The sequence below is a fragment of the Platichthys flesus genome, chromosome 7 (genome assembly GCF_949316205.1).
Source record: "Platichthys flesus chromosome 7, fPlaFle2.1, whole genome shotgun sequence".
Lineage (NCBI taxonomy): Eukaryota > Metazoa > Chordata > Actinopteri > Pleuronectiformes > Pleuronectidae > Platichthys > Platichthys flesus.
In genome coordinates this window covers 14,976,139-14,997,180 of record NC_084951.1, presented here as the reverse complement: position 1 = coordinate 14,997,180, position 21,042 = coordinate 14,976,139, and the positions used below count along the sequence as shown (strand labels likewise).

Sequence of the window (21,042 nt, the reverse complement as noted above, 5' to 3'; positions counted from 1 at the left end):
CATCATTTCTCACTGGTTCAGGGGTAAATGATTCTGGTCTTAACAGGTGACTGACCTACGCAAGCCTGTAGCCGCCACCTAGCCTGACGTTGTCAGACTCACAATTCTAGTCAGAATGTGAGTCTGAGACCGCTCCATTGGGCTTTGATTATGGGGCGTGTTTCAACTGACCAGGAAGTAAAATTCCTCTTCACTCAATTGGATAGACCTACAACCAATCAGAGCAACGTAGTATTTGACGTATGCTAAGCAACGCATTATGAGTTATTTACTAAAGGCCTAATTATAGTCGTGTTGCACGGACGCACGCATGCACGCAAGACACGCAACACGCCCCTTTCGAGCCCTCTGGCGGCTTGCGTGCGTCCGCCAATTTACGACAAAACGACGCGAGCCTCACGCAGCCCTTAAGGCTTGTGATTGGTTGGCTTACTACATCCCGTCCGGAGTCTAGTTTCCGGTTTCATGCCCCACAATACGCGGAAATCACGGAAGATTTAGAAGAACGAATATGGATAAGGTTTTCTTTAACAAGTTAGGTCTTTCATTCTCACTTTCCACCTAAAAAACTATGACATGAACTGAACTATGAACTAGTTCAGAATTTAAATGGTGAACTATGAACCTGAACTATTCATGTTTACTTGTATGAATTGAACTAGTTCATGAGAGGTGTGAACTTGCACAACACTTCACACGCATATATTCAAACACACACACACAGTTTGTGCAGTGCATAAACCTCCACCAAGGCCCAACACACCCATTATGAAATCACAGTTAAATTCACTAGACACAGAAGTGTTAACAGAGCAGTTCAATGTCCCTACATTCAGAATATTAAGTTAACATTAGTAGACATTCTGCAATCCAGAAAACAAAGGAAACGGTTTGATATTCATTAAGATGTAGTTTCTTTAATTAAAACTGCAGCACTGTACGTAAGTGTTCATAGTATTCCACTTGGACATGCATGGAAAAGTTAATATATTCATATAGTACAGATATGTACAATAGGACAATTTCTGAAAACATCAGTCCAACAATGGGAGTGTGAAAAACTATTTAAACACAATGAGCAACTTTCAAAAATGTTGCATTTTTCATTTAAATTGCTCTTCTCATGACAATTCTAGTTAACATCAATATGCCGAAGACTTTGATGATTACAGTTATTTAACCAATTAAGTAAAAATAAGTTAGACAAGGACCATCAAAAACATGACCAAATTCATCTTAGCGAGGATAAAACAAAGGGGATAAAATCTCTTTGAAAAAGGACTAATGAAGTTTCGTTGCTGTGGGGAAAACAAAAAAACAAATCTGTGTTTAAGAAATTTGTTTCTATATTCATCAGTACAATCAGAAGCATTATGACGAGTTGTATAGAGCTGAAAATAAAAACACAACAGATGAAAACAAAGAAATGACAAAAAAGGTGCCGATGACATGAATTACATGAAAACATAAAAGCTAAATATAGTTTAAATTTTCATTTCATATGAACAATCGTCTAGAAGGGATTGCCAGACAAATATAGCGCCAGCTTCAAAGTACAACAAAATGCCGGGCTCGACGTCAGGACTGTAGGACAACATGTTCAGTCAAAGGTTCAAAGTATTAAAGTTTCTGAGCAAATTCCCATTCATGTATACAGTACAGAAGAGAGAGAGAAAAACATCATCTGAAAACACAGACCAAGAGAATTGCAAATACTTAAATGAACAGAAATACAAAGCAACAATAACCTTGCATTATTTTAGTGCATAAAGACATGCCCTCATGTTAATGGACAGATATCTTGTCTTTGAAAAATCACATCTTGCAAATACACGATCACATCAGACAGAAGAGGGACAAGAATATACAGGAAAAATAAACAAGAAAAAAAAACCGCTTGTATAGGTGTTCATGTAAAAATATATTGATATCTGGGTTAAAAATATCTTTGTGGGATTTCTAAGAAAATGAAGTCATCCGGAGACAAGTCACAAGACGTTTTCCTCCCTCAAAGCTTTTACCAGTGAAGAAGTCTTTGCTGTGTCCCTACACCAGATGACACAAAAGTATATTTTTTCATTTTTAGAGATTCATGAGGAATATGTTATTGATAGGCTGATTCATTGTTTTTTCATTGGAAGAAATGAACAATTGGGGGGATATATTTTTGCTAAGGTTCTGGATTTTTACATGAGCAACTCTGCATGTTTTAAAGAGGGGATATCAGAGGCATCGATGTGATCTTAAGGCAAAATGACCAGAAATTGTGTGTGACATTGTGAGTAAGTGCAAATAACAAGCAGTGATAAACTGTTGATTGTGTCATTTTTACCTCTGAATCGCAAAATAACAGTCCAGCTTTTACCGCCTGCCCTAGGACAAGTACCTGGTAGGCTTTGGAGATGCAGAGTTTGGATTTTTTTTATGGCTTACTTGAGGTTTGGTAAAGAGCTAAAGACAATAAGGGGTTCATTGCACCTCCAGCGAGCACCAAGGATGTGCAACCATCCTGAGAAGTGTGGTAATAACAGTTACAGTAAGTCCAGGGCCCACACAGAGAAACACAGTCAATAGAACAGATGAAATGGAAAAAGGCATCCACTAACAAGCAACTAAACAGTAAAACTGCCTCTTTTAGAGGAAACGTGAGAAGGAGAAGAGAGGTGAAATTCCCTTCAGATCAGAAAAATTATTGCTCTAACAAAATTAATTCAGGGCACTAATTTGGGTAGTCCAATGTATTTTGGTTTCGTGGACTAATCTGGGAGGATTCGCCAATTAGTTAAAAAATATATAGCTGCACATACTGTATCGTGATAAAAACACCCTAATAAAAAAGTCACATGCTAACAATCTAAATATTAATGTATTAGATCAGGAGTAGGCAAACTTCTATGTTCTGATGTACATAAATACATACACACAGAGACAATCACACACACAGTTTGTAAATTCTATCATAGAGGGGAGTAACTGAGGTAAGATTTTGGGTCCATGTTGAGATCGCCTTGAGGTGGAACCATTTACAAAAGGTTTACGTGAACATTTGAGATCCAAGTCACGGAAGTCTAGACAGCTGCTGTGTCTTTGGAGTTTAGGATGTATTGGGACGTATGCAGTGATGGCATGTGTGGGTGTATATGGCTAAAAAGTCAAGGAGCAAAAGGCACTATTCCCTAAACAGTGTGAAGTTGTGTGTGTTGTTGGGTGTCTGATTTGATCATGATGTTTATGCAACAGGTGTGTGTTTCCAGCTGCGCACATTTGTGGTACGTGTCAGTGTGGGGGCGTTCGATATGACAGTACACTCAAGAGTGATGCAGTCCGACAGTCCAGTGGAGACTCATTTTGACTGAGGGTGAGGCGGGATGAGAAGGAAGACATTAAGGGAAACGAGGGGTGGTTGGGCGGGTGGTGGGGGTTGGAGTCCAGCCCCTGTAGTCTGTGGCAAAGTGAACAGGAAGCTCTCTCAAAAGTCTTAGTCCGTTCCCAGAAGGCTGCTGCTGAGCTCCAGGCCACAGCATGATGGCTCCACAGGAGGGTCGGAGAGAGCAGAGGAGAAAGGGGGCGGGGCAAAATATGAGATATTTGGATTTCTAGATTGAGGAAGATGGGAGGGGAGGGGGTTGTCCTCTGCTCTTATTTTCCCTTGTGGTGAGCCAAGTCTTGGCCATGGTGGCATCGCTCATCATCTAGCGGCAGATTGAGACTGTGCTGATGCCATGATAATATGAGAGGGTCCACTCTCAGCCCTCTGATGCTGGCCCATTCCTGCCAGCACAGACATCGCCATGGCCTCTGCCGCTGCCCTTGAGCTGAGGCCGTTGTGCATCGCAGAGTGGCTGGGCGCCAAGGAGCTGTGCTGGATCACCGGGGCGGGAGAACCTGTGGGCTCTGAGGTGTCTTTCATGCTCTCCTCTGCCACTGCACAGAAAAAGACAACAACACATGATTAAAATTCATACTAAAATTAACTGACAAATTTAACTTTTAAACTGAATAAACAGTATACTCAATACTTCATATTGAAAATAATTGATTATTTTGATTGTTGTTCAGCAATTAAAATGTAGCTGAATTTAGAAATCATATCCCAGACCAAAGATTCAAAATTCTATCATAAATAATTATGGAGGGGACTTTAAAATATCAAATAAACAATTTGAATATGTAGCTTAATAGGTTTTAATTATATATTTCATCTTATCATCAGCTTTTAGAAATATCAATACTTCATTTTGCCAATGATTTTAGGTTTTCCTCTTTCAGATGCTGGGTTTAAAACCAAACAAATGAGCTGTAAGCCGTTTAGTACAGGGTCTGGCAGGCTAATTTATGTCTTCGCTTTATTTGTATCTCACTAAAAAAAACATATCAACCTGGATTCTGGACTACGGCAAGAAAAATCTAAAGAGTGATGATCGGTGGTGAATTTTAGTCACAATATGATGCAAATGCTTTGCACAGTACACCACCTGTTTTGCTATTAATAGATATGGAAGAAACACAGTTCTACATCAAGTGTCCTGTCATTTGAAATACCACTAGATATGCAAAATGGCTTCATTGTGCAGGGCTCACTTAGGTAGGCAGTCTTCTTTTGTAGGTTGGTAACAGGACAGTCCTTGTGAGCCAGCAGCAGCTGCTTCAAATGAGCCACCTCGTTCCGCAACAGAGACACTTCATTCTGAGAGCATGGAGAATCAGGCCGATCAATGTTACACATTATAGTTGTAGTCGTGCAGTGAAACCCAAAGAAAAATTATAATTAATGCTGGGTCACATAATTCGAAACAGTCTGACCTTTAAACTGTTTTCCACTAGTGTAATGTTATTGTTGTTTGCTGTAAAGCTCGCAGTGGAAATAAGGTGTAAAATTGACCTGAAACTCGAATACAATGAGGATGATGGAACAACCTCTGATGGTTTCCACAGTTTCAACTCGTGTAAAATGATTCCCTGAAATTGATTTTGCTAATTGACACATACAGTTCCTCTTAAACTTCCTTGCCAAGTTGAATTTCTGACAAATGGGTGCGGTAAGTGTGACTATACACACACTAACACAGGCCTCCCACAGGCCACATTTCCTTTCTGCCTACCCACTCCAGGCCCACTCACCGCCAGTGAGACGTTCATGTTGTTGAGCTCCTCAGCCTTCTTCTCGAGGGAACTGACCCACAGTTTGCGTTTCTGTCTGCAGCGCGACGCCGCGGCCCGATTCCTCTCAAGGAAGCGCTGCCTTCGATCATCTGGGTCATCGTCTACCGTCCGCCGCCGCCGCCCACCAGTAGGCTGTGCGGGTGATACCTAGGGGAGGGTGGGAAAGAAAACAACAGACGGGAGAGAAGCGGAAGCAAGACAAGAAAAGAAAAGGGAAGTTTGAATCATAGTTTCATCATTTTAGTCAGAGCAGGACATAGTCATCACAATACAAGCAGTACAACCCCCCTTTCTGTAACTGAAACAGGGGATATGCCATATATTAAACAAGTCTTATTATGTTTGGGTATTTTTTTTAACTTCCCAAGTTTAAGTCACATCGGTACTAGAGGTGAAAATCCAGTTAAAGGTAAGGCCTATACTTAAGATGACCTGTGTACCTGTGGTTGTGCAGGTGATGGAGCATCTGGCTGCTGGACGAGCAGCTGGCTCTGCTCTGCCCTCTGAGGCACCATGGGGCTGCCGCCCATGGAAAACATCCCCATACTCTGTCCTGACGGGCTGTGCTGTGACAGCGCAGCCTTCAGACGCTGGAGGAGAAAAAATGATAAAACCAATATCAGCAAAAGGTAAACAGGGATCAACAGAAAGGACCACAACACTATAAAAGGTGCTCTAACTCTGCAGTGATCCTCGCCCGTGTTTACCTGACAGCGTCAAACAGTTCCAGCTTATTTTCAGCAGCACATTCATGTGACATCCTGTTCTATCCCTTTTGTATTGAGTTCAGATCTGGAGGCTTTGCATGTTCCTGGAACAATCTTCAGAAGATGTTCCTTGATGTTGTTGCTATATAATATGACTATTATCCGGTTTTAAAATTAAACTTCATAGCTTTGAAAATAGCTGACATTGGCTCTGGTGGCACAAATCTGCTCATCAGCATATTTAATTGATCATGATAAGTATCATTATGAGTATGTACCTGAGCCCAGAAAAATTTTGCACGTCAACAAATTATCCCCTGCCTTTTTTTTGGCACCAATGTTACACTTGTTACTTGGATTTTCTCTGTATAATCATGAATTCTATACAACTCTGTTGTTGTGGTGTAAGGGTTAAATAAACAAGCAACTGCAGTAGAAAGTCATATGATGAACAAACTAAGCCAGTGCAGAGGAAGGCTGGAGGGTGAAGATGGAGACAAAAAGAACAGATAAAGAGATAAAAATAGAGAGCTAATCTAGTGCTGACCATCTTGGCCTCTGAGTGGATGTTGTAGCCAGAGGGAGAGTTAGAGCCGCTGCTGCTGCCTCCCAGAGGAGGACCAGGGATCCCAGGAATGTTGGGTACCATGCACAAGGGTCGGGCCAGCTGGAGACCACACATGATACATAAATAAAAAAAAACTGTGTTAAAAACTTGAAGCAACTTTTTCATTATATAAATGAAATAAAACTTATCATAAGGTTTTTTCAGGCTTACATTAATTACAGAGGGTATCTGTACAGGACCTGGGAGCAAAGGCACTGCCTGGCCAGAGGGAAGCATCATCATGGGGTAGTGGCTGGTTGGCGAACTAGACAGGCAAAGAGGAAGAGGGACAACATTAAATTACATTACAACTTTTATGTATACTTGAGTTGGGGAAATTAATTGTTTCTTTGATGCATTGTAATGCGGACGTGGACGTCTCTGCATCTGTGACAAAGGTAAGGCTAAAGAGGCAGCACACAAGTCTAAAATTAATGAAGGTCAAATCAATGCGTAGAGCACTGACCACTGTTATTGACGGACTGTTGTAGTCAGGTTTTTCAATTGAAAACCTTATTTAGTAAATTATAGCACATGTACTGTAATCACAGTAAAAGTCTAAAGTACTTTTTAAAAACACAAATCATGAGGTTATTGAATTTGCACAACTCTAGTCACACAGGGATAAAAATAAGAGAATATTTAAATTCTTTGATGCATCAAGATGCACTATATCAAATCATTGAGGGCTGACCCTCATTTACAATGATATAAAGTTAAATTATAGAGACAGAAAAAGAGGAGCAACAAGAACTTGCAGGAAACTTATAAACAATTTCACAATTTACCTAAATAAAAGAAAAAAAACCCACTTTGGATTAGAACTAAAGGAACTAAAGGAATCAAGATTATCGAAACATTACTTTGTAACCCTAAAATGCCAAATGAACACACAGTTATGTGAGACATTACAGTTAAAATACAGTTATACAGGAAGTGAAGCTTCTGTCATCTTGTAAAAATGAAAATGGATCTCACCTGAGTTTCTGTAACACAACAACAAAAACTGCATATATCCAGAAATGTATCATATTTAAGTCAAAAACACAATGTTTTGTTATACCATCATAACTTAGAGAATCACAGACGTTCAGAAGAGCTGTGGGACCAGCAAACTGAAATTGTTATATCGTCATACAGGGTTCTCAGTCTTTTCTAGAGATGTAAGTCTTTTTGCAGTTTCTAAATACGTGAATAAAGTCTAATTTAAAAATGATGTAATTATGAATAGGCTATATAACCTCTATTGTCCTCAGACCTTAGCTCATGTTTGTTAATTTGGTTAATAGTTTCCCTAATGCATGCGTTCAGGAACTGTCGGGTTTCACACACACGCGAGATGTGACGCGAAGTGACAGGAACGATCCGGATTCATGATCTGACATCATCGATTAATAATTTAATAAATGTGTTTGTCAGATTGTTGGGAGCGCGACATGGACCCAAACACACAGGCAGGAGTGTGTCCTATACACTTCTGCAGACAGGAGAGAAGTTCCTCCCGCAGATTTTGTGTTTTAACTTCACTGTTGCAGAAGACACAATGCCCTGTTTATCCAAGAACATAAATATGCATTCAGCAGGTTTTTGTAAAGATCAGTTCTGCGTGTGAGTGTTTAGAAAAGCGCAGAGGAGCAGAGTCTCTTGTTGACCGACGCTGAGTAATGTGCCCCATTGGGGGAGGGTGTTATAAAATAATCGTTCATTAATGGTAATCAAGGTAAAAGTTTCAAATAATCGTGGTACTGACTTTAAGTCATATCACCCATCCCATGGCAATTACCTTGCTTCTAAAGCAGTCTACAAATTGTTTGGAATTCCTGCCTTCTTTGTTTAGAAGCCTGCTATGCTGATTGTGGTTTCATTAATAATAACAACTGGAGAGATGCCCAATGTTTACCATTTTCTCAATTAGTTGACAAACATAACACAATTTGCGGAGGAAAATGTAGTCCGAGTGTTACAGTACATCTAATTTTGGTTGTGAATAAATGTGGTGATGTGTTACTCACATTAATATTCATATCCAGTGACCACTTGTGATCAGATCTCACTTCCTCGCTCTATATGACAATAAACATGTACCTCATGTTTGCAAAGACCAGACAATGTTGTTTTCACCAGTCTGACTGTACAGGTGAGTCCGTTGTCAATGTGTGTGACTATGTGTGAGAGGGGGAGAGAGAGAGAGATAGATAGATAGATAGATAGATAGATAGATAGATAGATAGATAGATAGATAGATAGATAGATAGATAGATAGATAGATAGATAGATAGATAGATAGATAGATAGATAGATAAATAGATAGATAGATAGATAGAGAGAGAGCGATAGATAGATAGATAGATAGAGAGATAGAGAGAGAGAGAGAGAAAGAGAGGAGAAGAGGGGTCTTTGCGGTTTTACTAAGAAATACAATTTTAGTCATCTGAAATAGTAAAAAAACTGAGAAGTGTAAAAACACATTTTCTCAATAACTTTCAGTTTCAGTATTAACATGTAGCTGGTCAGCAGACATCAGCGTGTGGTCCTTCAATGGGGCTCAGGACACTTTTGTGCTCACACAATGTGGCAACATGCGTCCACCTCCCATTGTGGTCTGAGTGATCAGATCTGCATTGTGTTACCAATTAATGTTGTGTTCGTTTACACCATTACTTAGAGCAGTCTACTTGATCAGATCATCTGTGAATTATCTTTTATCTTATTAACGATCTACATTAACTCTTTCTGAGGGAACAAAATAATTCAGTGATTTTTCAACATTACAACGAGCAACTTATTGTCACCACTCACTCTATTTTATCACACGTTTATGACACATATTCTATCCTGTTTACTTTGTTAAGAGACTTTCACAAGGCTTTTTTTCTGAACAGGGTCATGCCAGAAAAAGTCTGTCAACAACTGTGATAATCTCATCCGCTTCAAAAAGTTCAGCAGTACAGCATTGTGTTTGAATGTTAGTAAAGTAAAAAAAGTAGTATTTCAGTTAGATTACAGTTGGTTTCCCATTCATTGTTGAACTGTGGCAGTGCTCCATAGTCTAATTAGTCCCTCCATTTTCATAATAAAACACAAACAATGTACACTTCTAATAATAACATAAAAGATCTCAACCTTAGTCTTTGTGCCGTTGCTTCTTTGTAGAGATGTAAGCCTCCATCTCTGTCCCACCCTCTCTCCATTCTGTGGGAAATGCCCCGGGTTCCCATTTATTATTAGCCAACAATGATCAAGACACATCTGAAACCACCTCAACCAATTTAACATTATTCAACCATTGAAAACAAGTTGGGAAGAAAGCATCAATCATCTATAAACCTAATACAAAGCAGCCAGATTTATCAGTCAGCTGTGGCTGATATTTACGGTTGATGGATAACATCACTTACATAATTCAGAGTTTAAGTTATAGCATCATGCAACATGCATATGCTACCATGTGACATGACTTGAGGCTGTGTTCACAGCGTTTTTACCACATACAGTAAATGAGGAAGCCTATTCAAAATACTCTCATGCATGAATTACAACATGAACATGATCTTGAACAGAACTTGGATCTTTCAGATGGCTATGTTATCAGTTTTGGGGATCTCTGATTGAAAGCCCAGTAGTTCCTTCTCAGCCAAAGAAAATCTGGAGGATGCTGCAACAACTTTCCAGGACTACACAACTTTGTGCAGGACATTTTACTTTTCCTCTCATTTTCCATGACTGGAAATCTGGTCAACGTAGTGAGATTTGTTAACCAAGTTTTTCAGGATACATGAGAAATAGTGAAGAGGTGGTGAATTTTAAAACTACCCGATGGCCATTTTAAAATGAAAAATATCAGCGGGGCAATGCATACCATGTCTTTGCACTGGGAATGCTAATGTTGTAATAATACCATTTAATATATAGTTTATATCAGAAGATAACCGATGGTTAATAAGAAAACTGTAGATTGTGTCTCTAATCTTATTGGTTGCTAAAGTTAATGCAATACTACACTATGACATCATTATGACATAATTTCTACCAATTTATTGGGGATCTACACAAGCGTCAAGTCATGACTTAAGAGCTATAGGATGCAATGATAACTTGAACTATGACGCCGTTTTCTGACTTCACTGTGACATCTATGACATCGCTTATATGATGGGTCATCACTTATGATCAATAAGGACATTTTTTTTATTATTTTGTACATGCACACACAATAAAGGTTCAACAAATGTCAGCAGAGGTTAGGAGAAGGAAGTTGACAAAAATGACTCACCCCAGAGTACGATTGGAGGGTGGTGTTTGTGTGATAACAGAGGTCGGTGATGGCATAGTGGGCTGGAGGGCATCAAAGCCCAGGTGTAATGGGAGGGAACCTGGACGCACAATAGTAGGGGTGGGGGCTGAACTCCTGGGGGGGGTGTCCTAGGACAGAAGTGTGGGAAAACACATTTCAAAGGCTGTTTTTAAATATGTTTAACATTTAACCTCTCAGAGAAGGAGAAAACATGGTTCCCTTCCTTTATTTAACACTGTAAAATTATAACGAGCCATACTCTTTCTACATTTGAAGTTTAGACTCTTTTCTTTAGCCACTCATCCCCTGCTTCCAGTTATCTCCTACCTTTCCTTTAACCAGATACTCTCTGCTGCTGTCAGACTGTCCAGAGAAAGAGTCTGGGCTGTCTGGTGGCGAAGAGTCGACCTCTACAGGTTCCTCCTCTTTCACCTTCACTTCTGATGATGTCTGCAGGGTCATGTCCAAAGCCACAGAGTTGGCAGCAGACAGCTGAGAAGAACAGCGACAGGGAGACAGAGATAAAGGGAGTCAGTGCACAATACTTATTAAAGATACCATTCTCACGGACTACAGTACATTAAAAAAGGAAGTGGGTATTTAACACTCAAACCAAACAACCACAGCCTCAATTCATGCAATATATGAATATTTTAAAAGCAATGTACAGAAGTGGAACTTGATAAAATCACCCTAACAAATGGTAACAATAGTAGTAGCACAAGGCTGGAAATTCTACAAGAAATATTTTTGTATTACATAGGGTAAAAAAGAAGGAAGTAGAAAATGACTATCTTTTCAGAAAAATCCCTGGGCCTCTGTAGCGGTAATACAGTCATAGATACATCCAGTCACACACACACACACACACACACACAGACACACTCACAACTCCACGCAGAGAGATATAAACACAGATTTCATCAACCCCACATCCTTACTTACAGCGTTTTTGGCCCTCTTTTCCTCCTCTTCTTGATCGAAGGAGTTGGCCAGCTCGTTGAACAGACCAACCTCCTCACAGTTCTTTAGGAAGCGAGTGGGAGTAGGTGTCTGGTCTGGCAAATGGAAACGATCACAGATGACTATAAGTGACACTTTCACACATGGTTCACACTTTGCAATGAATATAGAAACCCATGTCATGGATGTGAGGCTGTTTTTTCTTAAGGTGGCATTAACAGTGCTGGAATACGTCGGAGCCGATGGTAGCTAAAACAGTTTTCATCTGAATGACGGGAGTAGATATGAAACAAAGAGGAAGAGTAAAGCTGAGTGTTTGTCTGGTAAACAAAGAATACCTGCTATAATGACTGAGTCGGTCCTGGGTGGTCCAAATTTCAGCGTCATCTCGTGCTTGTGTTTGTGTACGGCCAAGTGGTCTTCATTGGTAAACCTCTGGAACAAGTGAGCGAGAAGATAAGAGGAAAGATAAGTACATTATATAAATTAGCTTAGAGCTAATTTTCTACTTTTTGCTGTTGACCTAAACCCAGATATCATATTGCAATAGCCACCGACAGATAATCTTTCACAGATGTTGCACAACACACGCAACCTTTACAAGGTACATAATGTGACAAACCACAAAGAAAACTGTATCTGTACAATTCCTCTTAAAAAAAACTGTATGAGCCTTCTAAAGCCGCAGGACACAGGCTCAAATATCCTTACATCTACTAGAATCTGAAAAGAATAAAGAAAGAGGACCTGTGTGGATGAGCCCTGAAATTATTTTAGGACCACAGAAATGTCAAGAATGAGCAATTGTTTTAAGTGTCAACAAAATTGTGAAAAATTTTAAAATTACTAGCATGGGAAAATACAGCTGACTCATCCAAACAAATGCTTTAAACGCAAGTGAAATATTTCTACAGAAGGGATCATATTGTTGTGCAACAAGGAGTAAAGCATGTAGATGCAGTAAACTGTATTTCAGCAAAGCTCTTCATTAATCTACAGGTCCTGTTGCTCAATATCAGGTATCCACAGTGGAAGCTACAGAGCACCAGCAGCCAGCCCGTCCTCTGAGACACGCCACTTCTTCTTTGGAGAAGTGGCGAGGCGAATAAGTCAGAGACGTAGGAGGAATAATCTTGGCTCTGGCAGCAGCCTATTCACCATTCGCTTCAGCCTATTTTAGGGCGCCGCGTAGCAGTTGCGAGTTCAGTCGTGAGAGTGAAGTGGAAACACAGTCAAGTGTCATGGGACTTATTTTTAGCCCTGCCAGGCAGCATCCCCAGTACAACTACATGTCTCATTTGTCTCTTTCCCCTGAACAAGGCGGCTAGGTCTTGTGGAGAGAACTATCTATCCGGCTAATCTCCCCTGTATGAGATACTGGCAGCTCAGATTACCCCTCTCCGCACACTAAATACTGGGCATCATAAAATGGGGGACTGCCGCTGCTGCTTCTGCTGCTGTTGTTGTTGCTGTTGTTGTTGTTGTTGTTAAAAGGAAAACCCTAAGCAAAGCCAGGAGTCAATCACCCATGTTCTATTATGGGCATGATTCAGACTTTCCTGGTAGACAACTGTTGCTTCTAAAGGGCAGCAGTAAAACAGTATTTAGACATGCAACGCTTATGTTTCTAAATGTACACAATTTATGATCAAACTAAAGGCCAGTGAAATCCATGAGTAACAGTACAGACTTTCTCGTCTACAATTTGTATAGCGATACCTCCGTGACTGATATAACTTTTGCTGTTTCATTTACAATGATTTATGTGGGGCAGCTGCAACATCAAAGAAAAATCGTAGCAGCACAGAGGCCATTATTCACGCAGATAATCCAATAATAAATCCACTGTATTTTCCTCATCAAAACGTCATTTACACAAACGTTACCAACTAACGGCCGCTCATGAACGTAATGGAGCACTTCTCAGATTCAGAGTCCTGAGGCATTAGCCCAGACCAAAACAGAGCTAAAAGAGAAGAAGTATAAGACAATATTTCAATGTTTTGTTTTCATTTATTCTGCAGCCACTTAAGTCTATAGAAAAGTAATAAATCTTTAATATTTCAGAATTAATTGTTAATTTATAAGAAAAGGGTTTTGTCAACAACATATTGATATTGCTAAAAGTCAGGTGGTGACATCAAAAACACACCCAAACAGCTAACACTATCACACCATACTACGATTCCCTGGCCTGTTTATACAAGGGTTTAACAGTCAAACAAAGCTGAGGAGAGGGCCGCAGCTGTAGACCCGAACCATCATCGACTGTCACTTTGCCTTGAAATGCTTCCGCCTGATTCTTTTGCTTTAACTGTCAACTAAATAAATAATTTGGCTTCCCATGAAATATGCAGAGTATTTATGCCAAAGAAACATGTCAAAGGAAAGTTAAAATGTCTTTTTTTTCTATCAAGAAAGGGGTCCCCAGATGTCCATAATATTCTAAGAAGAAAGAAACCAAACAAAATCATGAGTTATTTACCCGACGCACACATGTTTAACTGTTCAAACCACAGACCACGTGTCAAACAGATCCCTTCTAATCAGACGTGGGCTAACAGACAAATAACAAATGTTTCTAAAACACATAAACACTTTCTTCCTCCAGACCCCCTGAGACAATCCATCTCTTGCTGTATGGATGTCACAGCCGGCTGCACACAGCATCAGACGGCTGATTGAGCACAACATTAGCCGTGATATTTCCTGTGTTGAATAATCGTGAGTCCTAGGACACACTTCTTTTAATATACAGTTTTTTCAGGCCAAGTCCCGACAACGCACCACTTTACTGGCATGTGAGCACACTATTGGCACTCAGCTGAGTCACTGAGCGGCTGTAGCCTGTGTCTGCAGGCGCTAGAAGTCAACAGTGACAGGTTGAAACAATAACTGCGCTCTGATTACTCACTGGAGCTTCCACTGAGTCACGGCTGGAGGAGACAGCGTTGTCTCACAAGACCACATGCTGGCTCGAAAGCCATTGGTGTGATGATCATTCAAGAGTGCAGCATAAATCACAGTTAGTTGGGTAATTCTGGCAGGAGGTACAAGTTTGTTGGCAGGACACATGTTCTTTCACGGTCTTCGGGTTCACTCATTGTATATTAATGAAGCTTTTTTTAGACTCAAATACAAAAAGTCTGATGTCAAGTATAATTTATTTTTATTGCTTTCAGTTTATTTTCTTTTAGACGGAAAATATGTTCTACCATGTTACAGCCGGCGGTTGGCAAGTAGTCACACAAAGGCAAGAACACTCCACACCACATCCACATGCACACACCTAAAAGCAGGAGAGGGAGGGAGAGGACTTACCTGTCCACAGCCAGGAGCACTGCACACAAAAGGTCGGTCGTCCCCCATTTTTGCAAAGAGCTTGCAATGTAGCTGTGGGAAAGGAGAAGAGGAGAACATTGCTGCGGCTTTTCTTGTTTTGTGAAGAGGAAAATCCTGAAAACAACAAAACAGGGATGCTGCGGCTTGTAGTCCTTAGTCTGAGCAGGAAGCCGAATGCTATTTAAAAATAACCCTGGCGAAAAGGAAAACACGCACAGAGGCAGCGAGACGAAGTTTCCCTGGTGATACTTCCTTCACACAGGGGGGCTTCTGGCTGGCCAATGAGCAGCCGCTTACAAAAGAGGACGGCAGCTACCATTTACACAAAGACATCTCCTCCTTCTCTTGTGTCTCGTTTTCCCTCACTTCCAGTACCTCCTTCTCTCATTACCACTCCTGCTTCTCACTTCTCCTGCACCGATCAATCTTTTCCAAATGCTTGAAACCCCTCAGTCAGTCTCTCTCTCCCTCTGATTCAGCTGTTTCTGACTCGGCACAGTTTCTGTTTCACTCATCTTCATTCACTTTGTTGAACTCTAATGTGAATCCACAGAACAAACATCATTCATACTGTACCTCACTTGTACTTGTGGTTCTAGTTGACTCTAGCTTCTCTGTGGAGATACAACGGACTAATGGAAGTGGTTCCACAACGTTTCTAACAAAACTAAAGAAATCGAATGAAATGTTTGGTTCAAATATAACAATGTTATAATACTTTTGGTGCTGTCATAAAGAGCTGCAAATTTACTTTGGTAATCAATTAGTTGATTGAGATCAAAATGAGTTGCAACTTTAAGACAACAATTTTTAAATGATTGTGTTTATCATTATATCAGAGATAATTGCATGTCTCTCTGGCATGTTCCTCTGCTGGCTGGATATTGGGTTGAAATTCAATGAAAACCTAATTGTTGCTGTCAATGGACAGTATGCTTTGAACTCTTTATCACAATAAAATGTTAACCCTTGAAATTTACAATCGTTTATTAAAATACGTCAGCGTACAATAGTTCCTTTTTCATGGTGGCTCACTTCAGATTTTTCTTATACTTATTAATAATAGGGTCGGGACATCTTTGTTGGACTTTAACTTCTGGTTAGATACTAGACATTGTACTCATTTTTAAGATTTTATTAGTGTGTTGATAACAAAGTATAAAGCTTGGCATTTAATTGTTCATCATTTGATCGCACCGGAAACCCTTCCTAAGCTTTCCATTTGTCCCCCCCAACCACCACCACCACCACCACCACCCTCTCTAAGAGCACATGCTAGTGTCAAGAGTATACACATGTTTCTGTTTGTTTTTTCCTCCTGTTGGGCCTGAAGCTGCACTGACATACACTAAAGCTGTGAGAGGCTTACAGGGTCTATCAGCTGTTTCCACAGAGGAGAACAACTCCTCACAACCCCCTCCTCCCACCTCAACCCTGCCCCAGACTCCTACCCACACCGCACTGCTCTGCACAGTGAGGAACCCCTTCACGTGAAGACAAACTGGGAAGTTTAGAAAAATTATGTGGTCATTAAATTTCAGTCAGGGAATTGGAGGGGTGGCGAAGGCGACGAACAAAGGGACATTAATGTTTCAACGCTCTCAGCTGGCCCAAAGTGACGTCTGGCAGCTATTACATAACACAGCCCCACTGACAGTGCAGTAACCAGCAACATGCATCAAGGACTGCACTATATATACAAGTGGAAACCTCTCAATATACAAAAGCCACTGACTATTGCAATAGTCAATAAGGTGCAGCTGAAACGCAATCACGAGCAGGGATAAAGTGCGACCTCAATGATTTAATAATAGCCTCTGGAGATTTACATCTTACATATCTTTACTAAAACACCTCCTGAATATTTACTGACTGTGATAATTTAACAGGATAGCCCCCGTCCATCTGTGATGTCTTAACACGTTGGTATATATTTTTGTTATCGTGTTTTTTCACAAAAACGGTTTCTACATCATCCAAATAAAAATGTACAGATTCCATAAACCTGTTTAGAATTGCATTATTACAGAGGAACTGACTTCACTAATCTCAGCAGTAAAAACGACATGGGTTGAGCATGTAGCCTTATATTATTAAGTGGGACAGATTATTCATTATGTTGGCGAGGCCTAAATGTCTGAAAGCTTTCCCAATGTTGAAGTCAGTACATTTTCCTCCTTCCTCCCTCCGTCAACAGCTGCCCCTGAGCCAACACATGATTACTGAAGCCTTGCGCTGGAATACAACGCTCTCCCATGACACCGGGCCTGTAACAGGCCTCCAGTAACTGTTGTGTCGCTCAGCTCCATGTCTTTATGAGGAAAGGAGTGTTCATCGTATTTGTAAGCGAAAGCCCAATCCCTCTCTTTCCTGATAAAAGGGCAGATGAAGCAGAGCAGTCAGATTTCTTGCAGACCTCCCATGCGCTGGAGAATGACAACAGATCAGTGCCAGGACCCTCACAAAGTGCTTCCAATCCACTAAGTCTATTTGGGCAGAAACGTGTCTGCAAACAAGATACTCCGTCTAGCTCGTTATACCAAGGGTGTGGACTGTGTGGGGAAGTGGACACATCTGGCGTGAGGAGGGGGGACCAGATTCTGAGTTTACATCTTACTAAAGACATGCTCGACATTAACTTGGCTGGCTGGTACCAACATGAAATCTGGGATCCGATCTTGTGGGAAGTCCACCATAAATTCCAGATGACAGGGGCAGAAAACACTATTTGTTTTAACAGATGCCCCCAAACAAAACATTAACTTGATTAAAGAAGATGTGTTAAAGTCTTTTCTTCAGCATCTGCTGCTTGGTTTTGTGGTGGAACAATCTATTTTAAATAAGAAAACTACTCAGGTTATTTACTACTTTGGTTGTCAAACTTGTCTCAATGAGAATAAAGTCAGTGGGTAAATTAATAAGTTGACAGTGTAACATTTAACAGCACACTGCAAAATGCTCTGCTTCATTCAGACCTCAACTCTGAGAGACAATAACATAGTCACCTAGCGACATTAGTCCTGATACACATCATGATATTCATTACAGGCATGGACGTGAAGACCAGCGATTTTCAACACCAAGGTGACATGGAAGCTCTCAAAGCGCCCTAATTCCAGACCCACTCATTGAGCCAATGCCAAAGTCTCGCCGTTAACTTGGATTTCTCCAACTCAGCAGGTGTGCAGGAACGAGTCCCAGCTATAATCAGCCACAGCCATCCAGTGTTTGATGCAGCCTGCTAGGAAACTGACTAAACAAGCTGTATTAATAGCTTGTGCTGCAGCCATGACTCTGGAATCTGAGGCTTGAATTGCCAGAGGGTAGGGGAGACCCCTCAAAAAGAAAAAAGAGAAAAGGGAGGGGGGAGGAGAGAGGGAAATAGGGAAACGGTGAATTAATGAAAAGAAAGAAAGAAAGATGAGTTCTTGGAAATGTGAGCTACAAGCTTTAGCGACCCAGAGCTCGAGTCTGTAGCTGGGTGTGTGCAGCCCGGGTGTATTTATGTTAGCAAAGTGAACAGGAGATTTTGTAAATGGAACAAATGAAATCCTATATCCATGTCTGCATAACCAACAAGTCCTAAAAGCTAAGTCCATGCCAAACCAGCAGACAATGCTGGACAATGCAGGACGGACCCATGGCAGTTGTCTAAAGCAACCCTACATGCACTCGCCGTAAAGGGTTTCGATTCTAGAAGTACAATGTTACAACACATCAACAATGTTGATGTGTTGCTTTTCATGTAGAGTAGTTAATAGCAACCTGATGTGTATGAACCACATACAAGTATAAACACACACGTATATACATACAGATTCCGCAGGTATGCAATGACCTTCATGTGAAATGCATGTTATCACTGAGAGAGGGTCAAGTTGTTGGGTTGGACTGTGCATGCTGAAGTTTTCTCCAGTATTACACTTTTACATGTGATGGAATGAGGCACAACTCTGCCGAAAACATGACCTACATTCCTAACGAAGGTGTTGACATGCAGGGGGATACGGATCCTTGGGCGTCAGGCAGCTCAAATTGCAATACTATGGATATCATTATTACTCGAGACTTTTGAGGCTGTCCCTGCAGAGGCAGATTAACATCGCACAATCTTCTACCGCCAAAAAAACAAGACGGGCAGATGTTTTCCTGGGGTTTCGGTGCACGTGGAGAAGAGGTTGAGGTCGCGTGTGTCGCAGTGAACCCCCTCCCCCGGAGTCCTGCTAACTTTTTTTCCCCGGGCAGCGATCACTGCCTTGTAAAAGTTTGTCTAGTCTTCTGAAGCCTCCATTACCTCCTGGCTGCGGACGGGCATGCTTAGCCCAGCCTTTTCCCGTAACAAGACCGCCTTTTCTTCTCAGCAATTGGCTGCAAGCGCGTCATTCAACCGCGTCTGAAGCACGCAGCAGCTCTGCGCCCTGTCAATAACACGGGCTGGTTCAACCTCATTGGTTAAAAGCCTGGAATAAACTTTTTTGTATCCACGCAAAACTAATGGCTAGCTGGCGTGGCTACGCGTTAACAACAGGCCGAACGCACATCGAAAAAGAGTAATAACAGCGCTACGAGCAGACTCTGCGCAGCCGGCGGACACGCGTCGGCTTGTATCCGAAAGTAACCGGTGTGTTTTCGCGACGTGAGCAAGCAGCCGCAGGAACCGGAGGTAGCCGAGCTAGCAGAGGTCTGGTTAGCGGACTGACACTTAGCGACAGACATGGGTCCCAGGGAAGCTGCAGCGGCACTCCGGACACTTTAACGCAGTTTTCGCGACGACAAACAGTGAAAGTGTCGCAGCGGCTGCTGCTTTACTTTCGTTGGGTCTGGTCGACAAAACTGTGGAGAGTTTAAATGGTAATAAAGTGTTTACAAACTCACCCTTGCGCCCCTCTCTCTCTCTTTCTCTCTCTCTCTCTCTGGATCTCCTCTCCTCTCTTGGAATTTGACACTCCCCTCGTCGACGTCGAGTTATCGCGAGAGTTCCCGTTGAAAACATGTGTCCGCAAAGGGATGCCGCTCCCAAGTGAGTTCATGTTTTCACTCTTTTATCGAAGAGGGTTCCTCCTGTCAGGCCCAATCACCTCCGTCAATCCGTGCCCCGGACGAACTGGGGGGTTACCACGTTCAATGTGACAGAGGAGAAATCAGACGATCTCGTGAGGGTTTGCGTCAGGTTTCCTCGGCCGCCAGGGGGCGCGGTTTCATCAAACTGTAAAGTAAAGCTAGGTGTAAAGAAAAAAGGCATTCGCTGATATCTCCTCCATTAAGTGATAAGACCCTTTTACAGCGGAAACCCTCGTGTCTTCATATGCATATATGATGATGAAATTCACATTGGCCTTTAGTTGTGATGATGATATTTACATATTCATTTAGTTGTGATGATGATATTATTAACACCTTTTCCCATTTCTTACTCACTACTAAACCTTGTGCAGCCTCAATATAACCCTTTCCCCGTTTGAATATAACCACTGTCACATCTGTACAAATAAACAAGTAAAGACATGCATCTATTGTGGTTTGTAATGAGGTGTACAGAACAGATTTTGTCTGTACTAAGTTGTCACAACATCACAGAACATTTTATCAATGTAATTCAATATTACATTATAGCATCTAAATCACGTCTATAACCAGTTTTCTCTCAAATCCAATATACAGTAAGCTAGTTTATCCCTGCAATAAATCTTGACATTATAGCCGAGACATTTCGTTAGCGTTGTTAAGTATTAAATCAATTGTATTATCTGTCATTGTCTTATTATTATCACTTTGGAGACTGCAGTTTGCAAAGGTTTTTTTTATCTATTATTTTTTTCAACCCATCTAAACCCATAGGGGCAACCTTAATAACAGAAATACCTGTTTGTTTAATGCAACCCTCTAAAACAGCTCCACAATATACATCCTGCTTAATTATCAATATTGGATCAATACCTCTCTAAAAAGATTTTAGTAAAAACCTA

General features: G+C 41.1%; 1 protein-coding gene across 3 annotated transcripts; it reads right to left on the bottom strand.

The window, feature by feature from the left end:
- Positions 1–897: 897 nt before the first annotated feature.
- On the bottom strand, positions 898–20,012 carry atf7a (activating transcription factor 7a). 3 transcript variants are annotated; one of them, XM_062392157.1, is made up of 13 exons: positions 19,952–20,012; positions 15,056–15,127; positions 12,073–12,169; positions 11,717–11,829; positions 11,099–11,263; positions 10,751–10,899; positions 9,601–9,669; positions 6,649–6,742; positions 6,418–6,537; positions 5,604–5,753; positions 5,122–5,310; positions 4,582–4,687; positions 898–3,924 (listed from the first exon to the last, which is right to left on the bottom strand). In XM_062392157.1, exons 2-13 carry the CDS (start codon positions 15,101–15,103, stop codon positions 3,689–3,691), a joined length of 1,536 nt encoding a protein of 511 aa, XP_062248141.1. In that variant the 5' UTR covers positions 15,104–15,127; positions 19,952–20,012; the 3' UTR covers positions 898–3,688. The 3 variants fall into 3 exon arrangements, with proteins under 3 accessions (XP_062248141.1, XP_062248143.1, XP_062248142.1); XM_062392159.1 differs by lacking the exon at positions 9,601–9,669; XM_062392158.1 differs by lacking the exons at positions 9,601–9,669; positions 19,952–20,012 and having other exon boundaries at positions 15,056–15,154.
- Between the last annotated feature and the right edge of the window lie 1,030 nt (positions 20,013–21,042).